This window comes from Balaenoptera borealis, assembly GCF_965194805.1.
Source record: "Balaenoptera borealis genome assembly, chromosome: 17".
Taxonomy (NCBI): domain Eukaryota; kingdom Metazoa; phylum Chordata; class Mammalia; order Artiodactyla; family Balaenopteridae; genus Balaenoptera; species Balaenoptera borealis.
The window spans coordinates 75126934-75150433 of record NC_138876.1 but is presented as its reverse complement, the minus strand read 5'-3'; the positions used below and the strand labels follow the sequence as shown (position 1 = coordinate 75150433).

General features: G+C 42.2%; 1 protein-coding gene across 1 annotated transcript in view; it reads left to right on the top strand.

The window, feature by feature from the left end:
* Positions 1–23500, top strand: part of CLVS1 (clavesin 1) — a 163355-nt gene that overhangs the window by 108097 nt on the left and 31758 nt on the right. The window contains exon 4 of the mRNA XM_082364725.1: positions 22595–22705. Coding sequence (XP_082220851.1) covers positions 22595–22705 — 111 coding nt within the window. The remainder of the gene's footprint in view (positions 1–22594; positions 22706–23500) is intronic.

Genomic DNA, 23500 nt, shown 5'->3' with positions numbered 1-23500 from the left:
ATCGGTAACCTTCAAATCTATTATTATTTAATATATTTCAATAACCTTCCTCCTTTTTATTTAATGGAATTTGTATTCAGTGTAGGAACCCTGGAGTTAGACTGCCTGGATTTAAGTCCTGCCTCCAAAGTATGGATCAGGGTTATAGATCATGGGGTAAATTAGTTAAACTCTCTGGGCCTCGATTTTCTCATCCTTAAAATGGAACTAATAATATTATCTTTTACAGGGTTACTATGAGATTGAATTGACACTCTTATAAAAACACATAGCAGAAGGTCTGGCACATGGTAAACACCCAATGGTTTAAAGAAAAGCTTTTAAAAATCTTTGTTATTATTTTAGGAATTATGTTTATTAATCATTCATTTATTTTTATATTTCATACTCAAAAACATATGCAACTCAACGTATGTGAGTTGAGAAAAATAGAAATTAAACCTAGCATCAGATGAAAGATTGTTTTTGCTTGTTCGTTTGAGGTAGTGGGTGTTTCGGTTGGGATGCATATTCTACTCCGAGGCAGACGCTCTGACATGTTGAAAATAGCTTGCAGGGCGCCTAGGATGACCCCCTCAGTAGGACCCCAGGTGGGTGTCCCTGCTGCAGCCATGAACTGATGGATGCTTGGCTATATCACCATGAGCATCCCTCTCTGTTTAAAATCCGGGAAACGGACATGGCGCTGGAGCAGCAAAGTAGGCAGGCAGTGCTCCATGGACTGAAGACCTGGACAAAGCAGTGCTGTACCGGAGCCGAGAAACTGCAGGGAAGCTCTGGGATGGTTCTTCCAAGGGTAGAGCAACCCTCCCCAGACAGGATAGCCCATAGCTGGTTGCTTCTGATGAAAGCAATTCTCACCACCGCTGGGTTGAATTTAGGGTGGTCCTGGCTTAGGCGAATCGTAACACCCGGGGAATACAAAAAGGCCTGACTTTTCTCCACCTCTGATCGCAGAGCTGGAACCACTCCTAGGCGCTCAGCAGGCAGGCCCGTCTCTGGGAGACGCAGCATCCAGCAACACCAGCTGCCACATGAGTTCTGGGCCACTGTAAGACCAGCCCCACAGCCCTCGGTCAGTTCCTGTTTCTTTCTCTGGAAACAAGACAATACAGATGTTGTTGCTGGCTCTTCATATTAGAAGTAAATTTTTTCGGTGAAATATGAAGAGACAGCCAGATGTTACTGTATTCCTCTGTGGTCCTGCTAGGATGCCTTCATTCTGGAGTGAAATGGGAGGATCCAGTGGGCTGCTTCCTGGGCAAGGATCTTACAGGGACGCTTCCTGCTGTGAACGCACACGGAAACACCAGACCCGTAAATGAAAATGCTGGGCTTTAGCCAAGAAATAGTGTTCAAATGAGAAAAGAGGATTTTCTTCCTTGGGCAATCCTGTGACTGGTTGGCTCTATCTCAGTGCTGAGAGTGTGATTCTTTTTTACCAGCTTTTTTAAAACCTATAAAAACAAAGGAAACCTGCTTATCAATAGTATTCCTTAGTCTACCCTCATGAGTTAGTTGAAACAATGGGAGGCATTTAAGGAAGGAAAAGAGGTTTATTTACAGGGGGCAGAGATCAAAGAAGACAGAGGTAAAAGCATCCGAACTCACCTGCTCTCCCAGCCCCATCTCAGGTGGGACATGCTCCGGCTGGTAATGCTCCCTCAGGAGAGCTGGCAGTGGATGCGTGAGCAGCAGTGAGCCTTCTTGGAGGATGAAAGGGCTGCTACTGGTTCCAGTATCCACTGACTATTCTTAATGGGAAACTGTGAGGATAAAAGTGCATCTCAACAGGAATAAAGACGCAGACGTAGAGAATGGACTTGAGGACACGGGGAGGGAGAAGGGTAAGGGGGACGAAGTGAGAGAGTGGCATGGACATATATACACTACCAAATGTAAAATAGATAGCTAGTCAGAAGCAGCCGCATAGCACAGGGAGATCAGCTCGGTGCTTTGTAACCACCTAGAGGGGTGGGATAGGGAGGGTGGGAGGGAGATGCAAGAGGGAGGAGATATGGGGATATAGGTATATGTATAGCTGATTCACTTTGTTATACAGCAGAAACTAACACACCATTGTAAAGCAATTATACTCCAATAAAGATGTTAAAAAAAAAAAGTGCATCTCAAAGCATTACCAGAAAGAGCAAAATGTGCCCTGCATTGTGTGGTCCCTCCTCCACCGGCCCCACCCTGCAGATGAGACCACCTCCCACGGGTCCCCTCCTCGCTCCCTCCTCTCCTAGGCTGTGGCATCAGGGCCAGGCGCTTATTTCTTTATTAACTCGTGTCACCCCAAAACTCACATGAGTAAGTGTCAAACTGCTGTAACTTGTGCCGAGTTACAGCTCTTTATTATGTAGTAGTACTAAAAATTAAAATATTCTTCAAGTCAGGCCATTTAGAAATTTTTCTAATTTGCAGAACACGTTAAACTAATGATGCTAATTAGCTTACTCAAAACAAACTCATCATGACTTTTACATCTTTTCTAGGGCAGGACCAGCATAGATAATATTCTATAGGGATTTCTCCCTGCAAGGGACACAGGCTTTCCTTTCTCACCTAATTATAAATATCTTCCAAAATGCAATCTGTGCAGTGTTATATAATTGTGCTTAAAAACGTCTTTCAATAAGGGGAGTGTGTCCTAAATCTAACCAAATATATATCAAAATACAAATGTACAATTTTAAAACTGGGGAAAATTTATTGTGCTCCACGTTCTACAAGATGGGCATATGTGTACTGCCCACATGGATTTTATAAAGATTCTAAGTGTACTGTGAAGTCTGTTTATTGGCCACCAAACACATACACACAAGCAAAACCTAATATTTAAGGATACAACGAGTAACAGCCATTTTCTTCGCCTGATTCAGATTAATGGAATATTTTTTCTTTTTTTTTAAAGAATGATTTTCTTATATAAGTTCCCTGAAAACACTATTCAGGGAGATTTCATCTGTGCCCCCTTGTCCTCTTGCCTCTTGATAGAATGATTACCTAACAGCTAGTAGACGCATCCAAATACATGTGCTGACTAAACAGCTACGTTTTTCAAATATTACCCGGAATGTTCCCTTTCCACTACCTAAGAGGAAACCATGTTTGACCAAAGGGTCTCTCAGGAGAGTGGACTGAACAAAGATGGAAATGTAATTTGAGCAATATCAAAGGATTAGAATGGTTAATTTGCAAATACGACAACATTGATTTTCTGTATGTAGCAAAGGCGTCTCATTTACAAATCAAGAGTAATCTGCAGCGACTTGGGAACATTCATCAACGATTTATAAGATTATTACATGAGACTCCAGGACACAGACCATCTCTGTCTATACTCAGACACACAGACACACAGACACACAGACACACCACATAAAGCCATCCTGCATTATACACAGATATACCTGTTGAATTCTATATCACAATGGAGAGGACTAATTAGCAAATTTGTTAATGAGCTCCTGTTTTTTTCCCCAAAGTTGTCAGATGTAATAATTAATCTGTTTTCCTAAACTGTCTGCCATTATTATCTACATGAGTGCCTCTCAGTGAACACGGGGATTTCACAAAGGTTTTACTCTTCCTGCAGAGCCAAGACTCCAGGGCACCAAGGGTTGTGTGCAGAGCACAGAGATTTCCCTGACCAATGGCTGCATTGGGCATAGAGTACCTCACAAAAGACTCACTCCTCATTTGTTTGTTCTATATCACCAGCAGCAAATAACCATAGACACAAATATATAGACACCAAAGTGGCTTGGACTAACCTCTAAAGTAAGATAATTAGCAGATAATTCATTTGTTCTCCCGCAGCAGTAGAAGCTTTCTTAATCAAGCAGTAGGTTACATAGATTTGCTTTTAATTACTTACAAAAAGGCACATGTTCTCCTACATCCACTAAGAGTCAAATATCACAAGTATTATACAATATGTATAAAATTGCTGCAGTTATTTGTTTTCTTGGATCTTTCCCCTATCAAACTGTGTCTCGCTCAAGGGAGGCTACCCAGTCACTTAGAGACACTGGCTGTGTCTCTAATACCTCCACCCAGACACGGTGGGTCTCGTTAGATTATAGATGGCAAAGAGCTGAAAGCACATATGAGTTACTCTGGAAGATGTGTGTGTTTTCTTTTTCAATTGGAACTGTTCACATAAAGGAAATGCACATGGAATGTATCCTGAAGATTAAATTCCTACATTTTATGCAGTGGAAATGCACTTGCTATGAGCTCTTTATCCACGCGGATATTAAGAATATAGTTTAAAAATGACTACTTACATCTTGGCAAGGGGCTCCAGTAGTTTTTTTTTTTTTTTTTTTAAACATCTTTATTGAAGTATAATTGCCTTACAATGGTGTGTTAGCTTCTGCTTTATAACAAAGTGAATCAGTTATACACATACAATATGTTCCCATATCTCTTCCCTCTTGCATCTCCCTCCCTCCCACCCTCCCCATCCCACCCCTCTAGGTGGTCACAAAGCACCGAGCTGATCTCCCTGTACTATGTGGCTGCTTCCCACTAGCTATCTATTTTACATTTGGTAGTGTATATATGTCCATGACACTCTCTTACCCTTTCACATCTCACCCCACCCCCTCCCCATATCCTCAAGTCCATTCTCTAGTAGGTCTGTGTCTTTTTTTTTTTTTATTAATTTTTTATTTTTATTTTTTGGCTGTGTTGGGTCTTCGTTTCTGTGCGAGGGCTTTCTCTAGTTGCGGCAAGCGGGGGCCACTCTTCATCGCGGTGCGCGGGCCTCTCACTATCGCGGCCTCTCTTGTTGCGGAGCACAGGCTCCAGACGCGCAGGCTCAGTAGTTGTGGCTCACGGGCCTAGTTGCTCCGCGGCATGTGGGATCTTCCCAGACCAGGGCTCGAACCCGTGTCCCCTGCATTGGCAGGCAGATTCTCAACCACTGCGCCACCAGGGAAGCCCAGGTCTGTGTCTTTATTCCCGTCTTGCCACTAGGTTCTTCATGGCTTTTTTTTTTTTTTTTTTTTCCTTAGATTCCGTATATATGTGTTAGCATACTGTATTTGTTTTTCTCTTTCTGACTTACTTCACTCTGTATGACAGACTCTAACTCCATCCACCTCATTACAAATACCTCCATTTCATTTCTTTTTATGGCTGAGTAATATTCCATTGTATATATGTGCCACATCCAGCAGTTTTTGATCATCCTTGCGCAGCTGGTTCAACTCCTCAAACGTCCAGCTGAGCCTGTACGTAGCAGCAGCAGTTACATTAGCCTATGTGTGAGATCTAGCTCTTAAGGCCCAGCTACACAATCTGCCTGTGGTCAGCTGGGATTCCCCTTCCAGAAAGAAGTCTTGGTTATAAAATGGGGTTAACATTTCAGAAGGACTGAAGGGTTTAGATTAACACCTCAAACTCCATTCTTCTAATTTCCCCCCAGTTATGACAGCAGTTATAACAAGTTAGTGAGCAGAGGCTTGCCATGCCTCTCTCTTCACCTCTTTTCATTATATTCTTTGTTGCCTTCACAAGGCTGACCTTTCTTTAACTGAGTTCTTTGCTGTTCATCCTCAGGGAAGAGATAGCTACATTGGGAGGGGGTGATATAATTTTATTTCACCCAATATATCCAAAATAGTGTGACTTCAACATAAAATACAAATTTTAAACTATTAAAGAGATGGTTTAGATTTTTAGTACTAGGTCTTCAAAATTTGGTGGGTATTTTGTACTGACACCACATCCCAATTTGGATAAGACACATTTCAACTGTTCAATAACCACGTGTTTCTAGAGGCACTGGACTGCCTATCAGCTATAGTTCGTTGAAGCTTACACTGGATGCCAGGTAGATAGAGAACTGATGGTAGTTCTGGGCCATAAATGTTAGAGGAAAGTCACTATATCTAGGAAAGAATGTCCATTTTTCTGTTTGTAGAAGCATCAGGATTTGTGGTCAAGATGAACACAGTTCTGTTAGAGCTGTGTAACTCTCTCTTCCAATTTTCGTCTGAGAGAGCCCCAGGTCTTGCTGTAGAGGAAACAGATCTACACAGCCCGGGATGTAGTGTATACACAAGGTATTAGAGAATTTCAAACCTTTCTGGTGCTCACTGATTCAGCCAGTGATGAGACAGCTAGCTCTTCAGGATCCTAGAAAAATACTGCTACTCAGATTTCTTAATAAATGTTCATTGGATGAGAGACCAAATGAACCAATAACCCAACTACCAATTCTCTGATACACAGAATATTTGCAGCTCTCAGCTGATAAGCTCCTGCTCATTTGCATGCTGGTCTTCGGTTTAAAGTGCTTTCATATTTCAACAGAATAGTTTTTTCTCTCTCATAAGGTCATAATTTTCATTGGATTCAAGTCTCCTTATGTTCAAGAATAAAACAAATTTATTACACTATGCACAATGAGCTGTATTTGGATTCTCGAGTTATAATGCATTTCATCAAGACTGAATCTCAACTATGATTAAAACAACCAGCTGTATTGAAATATAATTCACATACCACAAAATTAACCCCTTTTAAGTGCCCAATTCAGTGAGTTGTGGTTTATTCACAGAGCTGTCCAACCATCACCACTGTTTAATTTCAGAACACTTTCATCACCCTACATAGAAACTCTGTGCCCAATGGCACTCACTACTCAGTACCCCTGCCCCCAAACCCCATGTAGCTTCATTTCAATTGGAAAAATCACCTTAAAGGCTGAATTGAATGTTTTTGTAATTAGAATAGACAGTGGACTTTTTTGGTGTGGTGGTTTCTCTTATTCATTTGTTCTACAAATATTTATTGAATACTGTCTGGGGTATAAAAGAGGGAAGAGTGTAGACAGTTCTGCATGTTAGATATGGTTCTTTTTTGAGATAAACTCAGAGTACACAGACTAGCTCTCTTTTCTGTGCTTGGCTGCTGAAAGATCTGATACAACTCTATTTTGCATGATGTTAGAGTTTTAAGCTGGTAGAACACCATCATTTGGTATCTCTGGCCCTATAGAGCTGTGAATACATTTTCACAAGTTTATTTAGAGTTAGAACCTGGCTCCAAACAGGAGACCACAGGATATAAGTGAAGAATTTTGGCTTGCTTCCATCTCACACTTTGTCTCGATTCTATTCTATTTCAGTGGAAAACCAACCAGGGTATAGCCCATGAACACCAATCCATCATTTCCTACACTCATCATCCTGACACACACTCCCTCCTCCTGGGGGTCCGTAGTGCCACCTTAATATACTCAATACATTCTTATGGGCATTAATTTCTGTCGCATGAATTCTTTGATGTAGGAAAGGCTTACCTGACAGTCAATTTCCACAATACCTAGCCACTTCTAGCTCGTGATTTTATTGCTTCCCTGTATGTTTGCTAATTGTGTTCTGTGTTTGTCTTATCTTCCTAAAGAGAAGGAGGTTGCCTTGAGAATAGAGACCAGTGTGTCCCTGTCCCACACCACCACTGTGTCCTGATGCTGTTAATACATGACAAACGATGGAATTGGTTTAGCTGTCAGGTAGAAAGCTGTGGGTTGAGCCACGGTTTCTACTGACTCCCATTTTATAATAGTTTAATGGAGAGTTGGGCCCCTGACAACTGGTATGGCTATGTCCCTGCATTTGGTTTTCAGCCCAGCACCCTCTTTCACTGGATGTGCCTTGTGTCTGGGCACCTGCTATGTGCCTGGCTCTGGGCCAGGTGTCTGAAAGCAGCATCCCTCCTCTGTGCTCTCCTGTATCCTCATGTCCACCATTGCGTTCACCCCATGGTACAACGCGGGCTGTGTTTTCTGTCTCCCTCCCTGGAGAGCATCTCATGGGCAGAGTGGAGTTTTACACAGAGCCTGGCGCACAGCAGGCTCTCAAATTAATTTTTGTCATGTGAATAAATAAATTAAAAGGCAGTTGTTAGCAGCTCTCTGACTAGCCAAAAAGACAGCACACACACACCTGAAACAATGAGAGAACAAGACAGTATCACTGAAAGGGTTAATTGTGCACAGCCAACAACGTGTAAACTGAATAAACTTTAGGTACCCATATCGTCTGGTATAAGTAAAACATGTTTGAAAAGTATAGTCCAACCCCTAAAACTCATTTAACAGTACATCAGATTTTTATCTGCCTCTTTTTTTTTTTTTTTGCATCTTTTAAAGAGCTTTAAAGGAGATGTAACTTATGTTCAACAACAACACTTCACGAAATCACCTTTCTTTGTCTGCCCGTCTTCTTGTACTCCTTGTTTCTCTGCAGCCTCTCACCCCAGTCCCCAAGTCTCTCCCCTCACTCGATGGGCACCTACTCTGTAGGCATCTGCCCCTTGGCTTTTTCTCAGTGCCAGACTCAGCCTCTCTGGCTTCCTTGACTCCCTCTCTTTCACTCATTATCCCAAGTCTGCACTGCAGAGAAGAGCCTGGAACCAACCCACTGAGCAAGAGCATCCTTCCTTTCTCGAAGTGGGTGGAGGTGGCGAGAGCAGTAAAGAAGATTTCTATGGGTAAAGACTATGAATACTCCGGGAGTAATTTCGTCCCTGTTACAAGTGAAATAAGATTAAGAAATGGAGAGACTCTACCAGGGTTGGTAAAGAGTTGTCCTCTCCATTTGGGGACACGCCACTTGATGTTGTGATGTAAATAGCAGCAAGCTCACAGAAGTTGTTTATGACCACTTAACCTAAACTTGATGGGACATCTTGACCCCTCACCAAACACAGAATATGAATCACTCATCTCAGGAAGGGGTTCTCTGGTCTTCAAAATTCTCTTCGGTCCTTCCTACAGGAGTTTCAGCTCCCTGTTTCAACACAATCTGTGGCCAGGGGTAAACAGAGGTCCTACCTGGATGGATCACACACGTGTCTTCTGTGTTGATGTGTAGAGCTGAATTCACCAGGCTCCTCAAGCTAAGTTGGCCCTGTGAGGGTTCAAGTCCATTTACCTGAGGAATCGAAGGACCCATTGCTTTGAAATTCCACAGTGTGAGTCTCCAACCCAGAGGCAAAAATTCAGTAACATCATAACACAGCATCCATGTGTCGGTCAGGGTCCAGCCAGGAAAACAGAAACCACAATAAGTATTTAAAACAGAGGTTGGACAGAGGAAGAGGGCAGTGTCAGGGAACTTAGGCATCTCCCAGGAAGAGCTTGGCAAAAACTTCTATTGTTAACAATTTTAACACAAAACTTAAAAAAACAAATGCAAATATTTCAGTTTCCATTAACATCTCCCTTTCTGAAGATCCCTGATTCTCTGAAAAATGTCTTTTTGCAGATAAATATATTAATAAATGTTTTGGGAATTAAAAAAAAAAAAAAACAGAGGTTGGGCTTCCCTGGTGGCGCAGTGGTTGAGAGTCTGCCTGCCAATGCAGGGGACACGGGTTCGAGCCCTGGTCTGGGAAGATCCCACATGCCACGGAGCAACTGGGCCCGTGAGCCACAACTACTGAGCCTGCGCGTCTGGAGCCTGTGCTCCACAACAAGAGAGGCCGCGATAGTGAGAGGCCCGCGCACCACGATGAAGAGTGGCCCCCGCTTGCCGCAACTAGAGAAAGCCCTTGCACAGAAACGAAGACCCAACACAACCAAAAATAAATAAATAAATTTTAAAAAAATTTTAAAACAGAGGTAACTTAATTTAACACAGGGAATGGGGTACACCAATCTGAGAAGACAAACAGGGATGATGGGGCAAGTTGGAGATTAGCAGGAACAGGAAGCAGAGACCTACCTGAGGCTGAAAGACAAAGCGTTCCTGGGGCCCGGCGGCGGGACCCACAGAGGCCTGTCCCAAGGAAATAGGAGCCTGGAGGAGAGGCCACCCAAGCTAGAACCACGTGGGGGAAATGCCCTGGTTTCTCCCCCATCCCACTCATGTCAGAGTTCCCCGTTGGCTGAAAAGGAACCTGGGAGGGTGGCCTGGGTGCAGGGGCAGAAACCCTGCACTCTAGCTCAGGGAGGGGAGGGTGAGTGATGGACCTACCCTGGGGTAAACAGGCCCAGGACACACACAGTCCCCGTGAGAGATCACTGACAAAAGCTGGGGAAAATAAGGATGCGAAGGAAAGACAGACTTGGCACGCAGAAGCAGCCTGGTCACCTGGGCATGCCCACACCTACTGCCACGAGAGGGGACATGCAGGGCGTATGCCGGTTGCCAGACACGGCGGATGACACGCTCTGATCCAGTGAAGCCTCACAATCGCCTGCAGAATTTTACCAGCAGCAAACTAGGCCCAGAGAGATGGAGCAACTTGCCCAAAGTTGTACTGCATGTAGCTTTGGAATCAGAGCTCACTGAAGGCGAGTTTCCATCCACCGTGCTACCCCTGAAACACAGTGTTGCCTTCTCAAAGGTGTCGATAAATACGTGACTTTCTGCGACGCCATGAGAGGGACAGAGCTGGTGCTGAGGCAGGGAGAGCCGGCGCTCTTCCACCTTCCTTTGCAGGCTTCCTTCTCAGACCTACGGTTATCCTCTGTCACCAGCCCTCACATCCACCCCTCCACCCCCATCACCACCCTCAGCGCCCAGACGCACACAAACCTCGCATCCGTAACAGCCCCAGATCTGCTCCCGGGCAATAACAGGAGAAAAACAACTGGAGTGTTACCCTGACAGTGGCATCTTTATTTTACCAGGAGATCAGCTCTATGGCAGAGGCATGATTCCTTAATGATGGATGTGCAGCTTGTAGAAGGGGTGGGGATTTGCTCTCACCCCCGAGGTAACGCCCACATAAGTCACAGCTTGCTGACAAGGCTGACGTTGGAATTTTTTGCTGTTGTTGTAAATTTGAATTCATTTAATCCTAAATTTGGGAGCCCTCAATTATAAACATGGAAGAGAAAAGCCAAAAGATAGACATATACCAATTACTCACTGGGGTCTGTGGTGTGTGTGTGTGTGTGTGTGTGTGTGTAAGAGAACAAAATAAGAATTTTTATCCTGAGTTGATAGTCAATTACAGAGCTAGAGTTAGTGGATAAAATGTTAACTAAAATTAAGTACAAAGGAGGAAACATTATAGCATCCTGAGTAAGATCCCTAGAGTCTTTTCCCTCAAGTAGAGGATTCCCATTTCTTAAGTCAGAAGTCCACAGAGGGGATGTGGCTAGGAGAGCAAATCTGAATATTGTGTGGATACAAAAAGACACATTCTTCCCCATGGAGCTGATTGAGACTCTCCCTGAAGATCAGATGATCCCTGAAGATGTTATCCTGCAGCTACGTGCATATGTATGGTATCATTAAAAGAATTTTCTTGAAGACAATAGGTAATTCTGGAAGCTCTAATCTGAAATGGAATACCTTAATGATGTAATTTTCAATAAATATAGTGGTTTTGCCGGTATAAAATATAAAGTACTCATAAGAATTTGTGTTACTAATAAAAAACTGGAAAGCCATTTTCCCCAAGGTATTTTATAATGATGGAGGTAGAAAATACCTAATTTTATCAGGAATAATCTTCTCTCATTTGGCCCTTAAATTCCTGAAGATTCTCATAGCTGAGTTAAAAGCACAAGCGGTAGAATTTAGAATCTAACACGTCCTGTTGGTGAGCTTTTATTTCCTCTGGGATCATTTCTATCATTTTTAAAATAACTGTCCCTGTAAGCTGCTGTGTCCATGAAAAAAATTACTTAAGTATTTATAATGGTCAATATTCATTAGAGAACTGATTGGGATTTTTAAGTTGTACCCTTAGAATAGCACTTAGGCCACTGCAACATATAAATAAGTGTATAAAACTCTTGTAAAGTCTACCTAACTGCCAAAACTCTTTTGCGGATGTATTTATACATCATAAATATATGAATGCATGAGATCTCTAAGATGCTTAAATCAAACATTAAATTTCATGGCACCATTTGGGTACTTGTGTTGGGATTTAGGGAGAATTTCCTTTGGATGGTGCAGTAAGTGGTTACAAGACAAAATAGGCCCCATTCCACATGGCAGACAGATGAGCTTAAAGAAGAAGTGTATGAGGTAGTTTTTCAAAGAAAGGGAAAAAAATTCCCCAAGATCAGTTATTTGCCCTCCACGTTCATGGTGTGTTCTTTGTTTTTTTCATCCAGAAAAGCAGCAACCATATCTAGGCAGTAAAAAGCAGTATTCTCTGCCTGTGTGAAAGGAGACTTGGGCTTTGTTCAGGTCCAGCCTGGCTCTTCTCTGGGATCCCAGGTCATAATGACCTGTCAGCCGTCTCCACAGGCCCTGCTACCGTTGGTGCCCTGCTCTCAAGGGGACACCAAATCAGTGCTTAACGTGGTCCTGTTTAAAGGAAAGATTCTGCTCTATCCTAACCTCAGACGAACGTAGGTACCATTTAAACTCTAATGGATGGCGTGGTTCTTTCCCCAGACCTGAGATCAAGTAATTGGGATGGAAATATAGATGGATGTCTTAGGAGGAGAGTCAGTTCTGTTCTTTGTTCCAGCAAGAAGTTGCAGGGCGTCTCTTTCTAAAGATCACGGGTAAGCTGGGTGAAATATGAATAATAACAGATTTTCAAGTGACTAAAGCACAGCTCAAACTTTAAAAAGAGATAAAGTAATATCTTGAAATCACATGTTTGCTCCCTATAACTATATGACTTTCATAGTAGATTTCTTTAAAATGGTATCTGACAATATTCAAACTGTCATACTGCCAACTCAAGTCTGACCGACCCGAGTACCTGAAGTACATTGCTTTCTGACTTACACAGAGAGGTGAGGAAGTTCAATATTTTCCCTTGTGGATTTTCTAGAATATTAGTTTTGGTTAATACATAACCTCCCCCAAATGGATCTTATGATGTAAAACGCATAGGAAACAAAAGGTTAAACAAAGTTCAGTTGGTTTCTTTGCTACCAGACCTTTTCAAAGACTTTAATTAAATAGACCAATATGTTCTTTTACTTCCTAAGAGAAGGCCAAGAATGTAGTGTTTCACTTGGAATCCTCTTTTTGTACGAGGAGACCCTTCAGAATAATATTGTGCAGTACCTATTTTGGGAGATGCTAGTTTACATGATCCCTTTCTGTGGAGGTGGTGAGGATGCTCCCACCACTGGCTTTTTGCTCCTGTTCCCTTTGCCTGAAATACTAGCCCCAGGCAACCACGTGGCTGGCTTCCCGCATCACCTTGAGTCTTCACTCGGAGGCGACTTTCTCAGTGAGGCCTTCCCTGATCAACTTTTAAAATTCAGGTCCCTTTCTCAACATTCGCTAGCCTTCTTCCCTGTTTATTTTCCAACGTGGCACCTTCTAGCATTTTTTCCCCTCTACCTTTTGTTTATTATCTCTCCCTCCCTCCCAAATAGAGGGTAAGTTCCTTGAAGGCAGGGACCTTCCTATTGCCACACTCAAGGAACAGCTCTCAGCCTGCATTTTATTCAGCCTATTATTTTATTCAGCACCATCGACTGCTCCATCAACTGTGAAAATACTGAGATAGTCTGAGAACGCTCCCTTCACTCAGCCTCCAGGACACTGTCCTCTTTCCCGGAGGCTGACTGGCCACCCTTCAGATATCTGTCCTGGATTCTTCTCATATCTGTGCCTTTAAACATGGCAAAGCTGAGGGCTCAGTCCTGAGATCTCGTCTCTGCTCTAGCTTCACTCACAAAGCACGTGGATGCGAACACCATCTACAAGTTGATAACTCCCAAGTCATTTCGGCAGCCCAGATGTCCCTACCCATCGTTGTAGTGGCCGAGCTCATCAGGGCGGGATAAGCTATGCTGAGTTTGGTTTTACTAAGAGAATGAAAGTTTACTTCTTACCTGCTGTCCTTGGTAGGCAGCTCCACTGAGCATGGATCTCTCCTCCAGCAAGTGGCTCATAGGCTGGGGCTCCTTGCATTCTGGGGCTCCCCCATCTTCTAGGGCAGCAGAGTTCTTCATTTCCAGCCATGTGGAAGAGAAAAAAAAAGCATGGGAGACTCACATCTATTTTGTTTGAGTCTGGAAGTGGTGAATCTTACTTCTACCTACAGTCTTACTTCTGCCTACGTTCCGCTCTCCAGAACTTGGTCGTATGCCTCATCTTGTAACATGGGGGCTGGGAAGTGTAGTTTAGCCAGGTTCCCGGACAGGGGAGAAGACCAGGGTACAGGTGAGCTCCACCAACCCCATTGCTAGGAGGAAGGAGCAGTACCACAGATAAATTTCATGGCTTTGTCTTCATAGAATCCTCCCTGCTGTTTATTTTGGAGATGGGTTACTGCTAGCTTTTGATATGGAGAAGTGATGTGTATCTAGTGATTAGAAAATAAACTGTGCTCAAATACAAGAAAACTTTCAGCTGACTCAAATCTCCTACAGAATGAGGCCATGTTAAAATGATTATATCTATGCTATAAAAGTACAATGTTCCCTAATAAGACAGGGCCAGTATGGAGAGATTCAAGTTGATCTTTAAAACTTCCAGAGTGCTCATTAGGAATACTTGTTCATTCTGTTCTAATAACAACTGTAACTCTTTAAATGACAGCACTTTCAAACCATGAGGACAGTCCTCTTGTAAATGTCATCTAAAGCGCTTGCAGCTAAAGCAAGATTAAGAAATTTTAACTTGGATTTATGCTTTGAAATGTTTATTGTTTTATCTCTATTAGTGAGCATATGCACCCTTAAAACCCTCATGAAGATGGTCGACAATCCAAATTTTGCTGATATATATAGAGAGTTTGTATGAACCTACAGTAGGAGATAAGAGCTTCAACTATAAGAACTGACAGGTCTGGATTCAACTTCATTCAGTCTCTTACTTGATGTGTGAACTTGAGCAAGTTTTTAACTACTCTAAGTAAGATTATGTTTCCTCATCTGTAAAATTGGGATATTATAGATACTATAACACGTGTATTATACCTACATAAGGTTGTCCTGGGTGTGATATGAGATAACATATATAAAATTTCCTGGTAGATACTAAGTGCCCAATTCTTAGCTATTAAATTACCTTTACTGACTTTAATGTTTTCTCTTAAATTATATCTATTAAGACTTTAACATCTTACTACACTTACTTATTATGAGCTTAGTTACAGACCAAAGATATTTTCGTGGTTAAAACTTTAACATTTGCCAGAAGGTTTGCTTCGAGTGACCTCTGTGTTCCTTTGACCGTGCTTCTTTCTCTAAGACACACCATGGTTTTGTGACTGTAAGGACTAAAGGGTGAAGCATGTTGTATCTTCCGGCATTGATTTCCTGTGCAAATCAGTGATTCAAGCAATCTGGATTCCTCCACTAATTGGCTTTTAAATAATGAGCAACAATCATCTATTTACCACATAAGGCCCCTGAGGGAAACTTGAAGATGAAGTACTGTGTACTTACCACAATGTATTTGCTATTTCATAGTCAACTAGAAGCCCTTTTATAGGTTACTGTGGTTAGAGAAGCAGGAGTGATTTTTCTGGCAAATTAAATTTTCTTTGCTTGAGCTCAGCTCTGATGACTCAGAGTGACCAGGCTGGATGGATTTGCAGTCTACCTCTTCTTTCCTCCCAACAGCGGTCACCTCCTTGAGGACAGTCACCTCCTTGGTCACCTTGCCTGGCCAGCAATGAGATTGCCAGAGCCCAGGAAGAATGCAGTTCTCCTATTTGGCGCTCTATTAAGTAGGAAGTAAAAAAAAACAAACAAAAAACAGTTGGTTTTCTTGCTCTATAGACTTTCCTACCAGGTGTGAGGCAGATATCAGGGTAATCAAGATACTCTTTAAGTTTACAGTCACATTTTCTGTTGTCTCGGCAAAAATTTGACAGGCACGCACCATGAGATAGATGGTTTTTGATCTCTTTCCCTTCCGTCCTTCCTCCCTTCCTCCCTTCCTTTTTTGATCTCTTTCCCTCCTGTCCTTCCTCCTTCCTTCCTTTTAATTTTAAAAAAAAATTTTTTAAATAGAGATTATCTGTAAGCTCATTCTTAGTAAACAGTGAGGCTAGGAAAAATTTAGGGTCTCCTGGTGACAAATAAACCCTTGAAGACTCTCCAGCATAGTCACGTGTATTTATTAATCACCAAATCTTTGGATAGCTCTTTTATAGAAGGCTTTCTTATTTGGCCTCTGCAGCATGTTCAGCTTTCCCTGATCTCCACCTCCGGTTATCTATGCTGTTTATTAGCTCTGCTCTAAGAAACTACCATAAACCACAGAGGCTAAACTCTATCTGTGTCTTTCTCTCAAACGAAGCATCACAGTTTCCCTGTCTCTCCCACCGGACAATGAACGGACTGGACACAGACGTGCATCTCCTGTACCCCTGCACCCCTGCATTTCACTCATACGATGAGCTCAATAACTGCATGGTGAACTGTTGACCAGAATGGAATATGAAAAATATCATCAAGGAACATTGTTTAGGTTGTAGCCAGGCAAGATTCTGAGTTTGATCTGCTCGTCTGGACCGGTTTGACAGAAAGTCAGTTTTGCTTACTCTGTTTAGGAGAATTGCCAAAGCATTATAACAGCTCTAGGATCTGCAGATAAAAAAAATTTCATCCTTTAGCATGCCCTGATCTGAACCTCCACAAAAAGCCCAAGCCCTTCCTACCCTCAAGAGAACACTGGGTTGGTACAGCTTCTCAGAAATCAATGATGCCTTCTAGGAGCATATATTCAAAGAAAATCCATAGCCCGTAATCAGCTGGAGCTACCTCCCAGCAGCGTCCGAATAAGCATGCTCTTTTCTCTCTCATGCTTGCTACTGACGTATGTAAAGCATTTGGTGTGCAACTGTTATTGCATGAGCTCTCCATTTCCTTGCAAATAGGTGGATATGTGACTTTCACACTAATGAGTACCATGTGGTGTAATAGAAACACATCACCATGAAATATAGCATTTTTAGAAGGCTCTCTTGCATCAGGGAAGCCCATTTATGCTGCTGAAAATGTTTTTAACTGTCTGCTTTGATGTGGGAAATGGGTGTCATTAGTAGGACATGAACCAAATCCTAACCTCATGCTTGTGTCCTCGTGTTGCCTTCAGACTTACATACATGCAGTTCGGTGAATGAATGGAGGCCTTCAACCAAGGTCCTGAAAGACACTCAGAGTCACCACAGGGAAGAAGGCAGACGGTCTAAAAGACAGCTCATGTACTCATCCTCTCTCTCTTTCCTTCTTTGCCTTTGGTTTTCAGAGGAATCTTAATAGATGGGGGGAGGGCATAGTATCTGTGAATTTGAGTGGTCCTGCTCCGGTTTCCACATAAGAGCAGTAGAAGAAGTGAGGAAGGATGGGAGTTACAGACAGCCAGATTGAGCAGAGCTCCCCAAGCCTTGCCAGGCAATATGATTTTGAGGTCAGGTGTGTCTTGAACCCTGTTGGAAGTATGTTTGCCTGCAGGCATTACAAACTTAGCGAATATCGCTAGTAAGTGCTTTATTATCCAGCAGGAAACTCGGCCAACTGCCACCAGTAACATCTGTAACTGATTGTCAAGGAAAGAGGGAGGAAATAGTTTTGGCTCTACCATGTTGCTCCTAAATCTTGATCAAACACAAGAAAAGGCAGCTGAGTGATGCTTGAATGAGTGCCAGTGTGAAAATGAAGTGCAAATGCAGTGCCCATTTAAAAATGAAGGATATTTCTAATGGACTGCAAGAGTCACTTAATGCTGCCCAAGACTCCCAAAGAAAAGAGAGACGAGCCCCTTAGAATGTCCTGCAGTGTATCTTGTGCCTTACCATTTACCTTGGCATTCTTTGCCTAACACTTCACATAAGGCAGAAAAGATTAGCCTTAGAAAAGCTTCTACTATACTTAAAAAAATGGCTACTCCTATTGGGGAGTTTTGAAATATTCACAGTAATCATATGCTTTGATTTTATTTTCAGATAATTGTAGACTCACACGCAGTTGTAGGAGAAAATACAGAGCGATTCCGTACAACCTTTATTCAGCTTCCTCCACTGGTAGCATCTTGCAAAACTACAGAGCAAATAGCACAGCCAGAATATTGACATCAGCAGAGTCAAGTTACAGAACATCTTCATCACCACAAGGCTCTCTCTTGTAACCCATTTATCAGTCTCGCAGGGCGTTAACGTTATACTCTCCCTGGGTATTCCTTCTAGGGAGCTGACCTTGATTCTTTAACTAGCCTCAGTCCTAAGCCCAGGTACCTTGCACGGCTCTGAAAGAGTCATGCCACGTCCATGATGCTGTGACTTTGGTTCACCCTCTTATTTTCCACAATAAAGTCCCATCTCCAATACTCATTCCACAGTTACATTTCTGAACAATAGAATGTACAGTAGAACCTCTTCTATCTCCTTCTCTTTCCTAGTTGATTTATCCCACTCAACTGGCTTTCCCAATTTCTTAAAAAAATTTTTTTTCTGCATGTTCAGACCTATTTCTTATTACCCCACCACTCTCTTGGTCACTGGCTCCTCCTTCATTCATTTTTTTTTAAACATCTTTATTGGAGTATAATTGCTTTACAATGGTGTGTTAGTTGCTGCTGTATAACAAAGTGAATCAGCTATACATATACATATATCCCCAGATCTCCTCCCTACTTCCTACACTCTCTGGTATCAGATCTTTATTTTAATAACCCTTGAATGCTCTGATTTTTATCTGGTGTAGGAAAATAAGGCAGATGGATGAGAATAGCCTTCTCTGAGTATTCAGAGAGCAAAGAGGAGATCCTAGCTTCAGATTTTCAGGTCAATCATTGAGCCAGTATTCCATTTAGGAGGGATTTAGAGGTAGCACTCTTTCAATGTGGAGTTAGAATGCCTCGGGGACTAGTTTGGAAGATATGTTTGCTAGATTATCTAGTGTGAACATGTATTTGTGTGACTTGGGGGTTAGAGGAAGGATTGATTATAGCGATGTTAGCACTCCAAGCTACCTCTTGTGTCACCACTATTCCAAAGAAAAATATTAAAGAAGCATGACTGTAAATTTTAAAAAAGGACACCAAGGAACACAAACCTGACCTCAGCAGCTTAGGGCATGAGTAGAGCTCAGGTAGAGAAGGAGGGAGAAGGAATCAAAGTACCAGAAGGCCGTGGCGATGGCCATTTCTGCCAAGTGCTTTAAAGAATATAATCCAGTGTTTGTCCTGTAGTCGACACTCATAAGTATGTGCTGAAGTGAAGAGGTGCAAGGTCTGAACTGATTGTTCAGTGAGGAATTAAAGACAGTAAACCAGTCATTACATAAAGGCAATTTTCTGTTTTCCCCTCTCCTCTGTAAACTCTACCTTGTATTATTTGATACTGATTATTTGATATTATTTCACCAGTATCAAGCAGGCCATCAGTTGTCCAATGTAAAAACATCAAGTCCAATGTAAAAAAACATGATCCCATTTAGAAAGGAAAGAAGGAAGAAAAGGAGGGAATAAAGGAAATGAAGGGAAGGGAAGAAGGAAAGGAGAGCTTGGGTAATCATTAGTGCTGTTCACCGACACTTTTGGTCTTTTCTTTACCAGCCACATGGTAGAATTATACTTCCTGACGCCCTAGAAGTCAGCCACGTGTTTGGCCTGTAAAATGTGACGGATGAAGCATGTCACTTCTGGCAGCCAACCTTAAGAGCTAAGGTGTGATTCCCCATGCTGTTTCCCTCAGCTGTGGCAGCGCTGTTCCAGACGGCGAGGCTACATCCCTGGCTGAGAGCAAATCAAGCCCGGCTCCTGCCAACCCGGCAAGGACGTTTTGTGTGAATGAGAAGTAAATCCTTACAGTTTTAAATGATAAAAAGCAGGGGTTGTGTGTTACTATAACATAACATAGCCTGTCCTGAATGATACAACATAGTAAGTAACATAGTCTTTCGCAGTAGGATGGTAGGTGTTTCTTCTTTTCTTCTTTCTTATCTTTTTGTATTTTCTAATTTTTCAAATAATTTTTTAAATCAATTTTGTACTCTTCTAGAATGGGTATATTTTTTGTAATAAGGAAATAAATTAATTTAAAATAAACTAGGGAAAAGATAATTTTTATGATTTGAATATGGTTATAATTCAAAATTAAATTATATTTTTATTGATAAATGCATGAAATACACACAAATTAATGCCGCTTTCTTGAACCTGGGGTATGTTTTTGGAGCATACTCTTTAGTCACCAAGAACTCTGAAAAACAAAATGTCACACTGTCATGGAATCAAGGTTTACCATCTTGAGATAGGTCTGCTCCAGCCCCTAAGAAATGCACCTTCGTGAGGGTGGTGGACTTCTTTGGGGTCCTGGGAGACATTTGTGTGACAGACAGCTTCCCATTTATCTGTGGTTTGCTAATGAGATCAGGCAAAACGACCAAGAACAATGGGCATTGCTTAAAAGAGTGCTCTGTTTTCTAATTTTCCCTTCCCTCATCCTTCCCTTTGCACAATACACACACCCACACACACACCCACACACATACACACCGTAATTAATAATGCAGTCAGGCTCATTCAAGGATAACCGTACCATGTGCACATTGCCCTTATTACACAGGAGAACCTTGTTACATGTGTTTATCTGCACATATTTGTTTGCCGACCTGAATGAGATCGATAAAATCCCATGCCTTCAAGATGGCAGACTCAAAGCCAGGGCCAAGCCACAGACAACTGATGGGTCTCAGCCCTGTGTTTTTTCTTTCAATCTCTTCTGACACAAATCGAAGACAGTGCCGCTGTCTTTGAGGACTGAGATTCCATAGACAAAAATTAGGAGTCTCTAGATACTTTGTAAAGGTTAATGTTTTCTTTGAGATTTTACCTAGTGCCTCTGCAGTATTATTTACAGGGTTTTCTTCCACTTGACCAACCTAGAAATATATTATATAATAGACTCTCAATAGAAATAAAAAACCCTCTTATTGGTCCTATTGAAAAGGATAGTAAAGCCCTGGTTTACAGATAAACCCTTTTCTCTTTTTCTCCTTCTACAGCCCCAGAACCCACATTTAGCATGTAAGACAATGAATTACAGTTATTTTTAGTTCTGGATAACAAGTTCAAAAGGCCCCAAAAGACTAAGGTTATTGCTTAGTGCTCATTGCAAAGGAAAACCTTCTGGGAAAGGTCTTTCTTTTTAAGAAACCAAAGAATTTTTAGACCCCAAACTGTACCTGAAAGAGAAAAGAAAACCTTATTAAGAACTTCTACTTTTCTAAATTTACATTTGGAATAGTGAGAGATTATGACAAATGTGCAAATTGGTATAAACAGTCTCTCCACCCTTACTTGGTGGTTTCATTAAGTTTTTTAAAAAATAGAATAAACAAAAGAAAAAATACATACCCCTCAAAATAAAGACCTTTTACTGAAATTGTCTAGTTTAACCTTCAAAATATTTAATTCCTTTGTACTCTGTGAAATGTCTAGATAGAGGCAAAATTATTGTTAAATTTTTTAAAGGTCGACCTTTAAGCACAGGTCCACGTACTTACACTGGAAACTAGGTCTCAATGTAGAAGGTGCCCATGGAGCCTATAGACTCAAAGGGTTCTGAAAAAAGTTAATAACCCTCATTCTTTGTGACTAAAAAAGACCCAGGCAGGGCATTTCATACACGGCAAGGAGCAGCTAGTGGCCTGAACTGTTAGCTCAGATAACCAGGCTCCTTCTGCTTTCATCCCATCTTGCTAACATTCTACAAAGATGTTTGTCGCAAAGAAATTGATTGCCAGCACACTTGGCAATTCGAATTGCATTAGATGTTCCTTCTTTTTTCATGCCATTAACCACACGAATACAATCTTCGGAAGTCCTATATCAGGAACTCAGGACCTGGTGCTGTGGGACTAGCTCAGGTTTTATGGTCAAGGTCCCTTGTTCTGTGGACAAGCAGAGCAGCTTCTCAGCAAGTGTAAGCTTATGCCCTGAGCTGGATTCTAAAATTGAAAGCATTTTTTTAAATGCTCTTATTTCCTGATATTTACAAAATGTGTTCACCTGCAGAAAAGGAGGACCTCAATTAGGGGAATCAACTAGTCCATCAATGAGAAAATGTCTGTCCCTGGGACCTACTGTGTGGATCCCAGGTTGAAGTAAGGAGTCAGTTCTGAAATCTGTGAAAAGGAGCCACAGATGTTGGATGCTGTCAGACTTCGGAGGATTTCAGAGAGCTCCATCTCTGAAGAGCCTTTGAAATCCTTTTCCAACCCCTTCCTACCCAGAAAGTTGAGTTATTGCCATGATCACCCAGTGGAGAGGGCTGGAGCCGGAGAGCAGAGAATGAGGGTAAAGGGTAAAGAGAACCATCTTGTAGGGCTCATGGGAACTGAAGCCTTGGTGCCCTGACACTACGAAGAATCCGAGCTCCTTCACTATCTGGGCTGCAAATGCTCTGGTGTCATGTCAGAGGTCATACAATTGTGACTTGGAAAAGACCGGCCTGATGTATGATTTCTCAGCTGTGGAGCTACAGGGGAAGAGGGAGGCAAGGGGAACAGAGGAGACCGTAACAGCTGGGAAGTAAGCGTGTTTCCTGTCTCTCCCTCCGCTGGCTGGTGCTTCAGTCTGAGAGAAGAAGCGGGCTGCTCTAGGTGGCGGTCCTGCTGGGCCCGTCTAACCTGTGATGTGCACTGATTGGTGTGCGTTTCTTTCTTTCCACCCAGGACAGCTTTCCTGCCCGCTTCGGAGGAGTCCATTTTGTCAACCAGCCCTGGTACATTCATGCCCTGTACACACTCATCAAGCCATTCCTTAAAGACAAGACCAGGAAACGGGTAATGAAAACAAAAACCCAAAGGGGGGATTCGGAGGCACAATTACGAAGCCTGTCCTCTCTCTCTCTCTCTCTCTCTCTCTCTCTCTCTCTCCCTCTCTCTGTATTTTTCATTGTGTTTTTTTCCTGCTTTTCTGTAGTCCCTGAGCATTTGAGCCTCAGCTGGAGTTTGCAAATGGCCTGGATTTAATCAGTAATTTAGTAGAACTGAGTTATTTTACAGTCCGGGTGACAAACCAAAGGAAACATTGAAGGCATGCAAATAACAGATGCCCCTTTTACTGTAAATGCTTGTGGGAAATATGGGGTCAAGCAGCTTCCTGTTCATGGAATATTTTAAGAGCTAGCATTTTGTCCTGTGAATGTATTATTGCTACGAAGAATACTGATGATTTGTATTTTTCCCCATGGCTCTTGGGTCATAGCTGCCAGCTCCATCACCTTTGAGATTGGGAAAGCATTCTTCTTTGGAAATAATAGAGCTCGTAGGAAGAAGGCTTTTAGAATCTTGATTGCATCAGCTGATGACATTTGGGAAGCCAGCCTCTTCCACCAGAGCTGGGTATTTTTTCATGGCATTCTGATTAGCTGAGAAACTGAACATTATTTAACCACTCGGAATCTCAGTTTCTTCATTTATAAAATGGAAAAACTAACACCCACATCACAGAGTGGTTGGAGTAATTTAAAGAGACAGATAGCATAAAGCTATTCATGTAGTAGAGACTCCATGACACCAATTTCTCTTTCCCATTTAGCTCTCTTTTCTTGTAAGCTTTCTGATTTCAGCTATCAC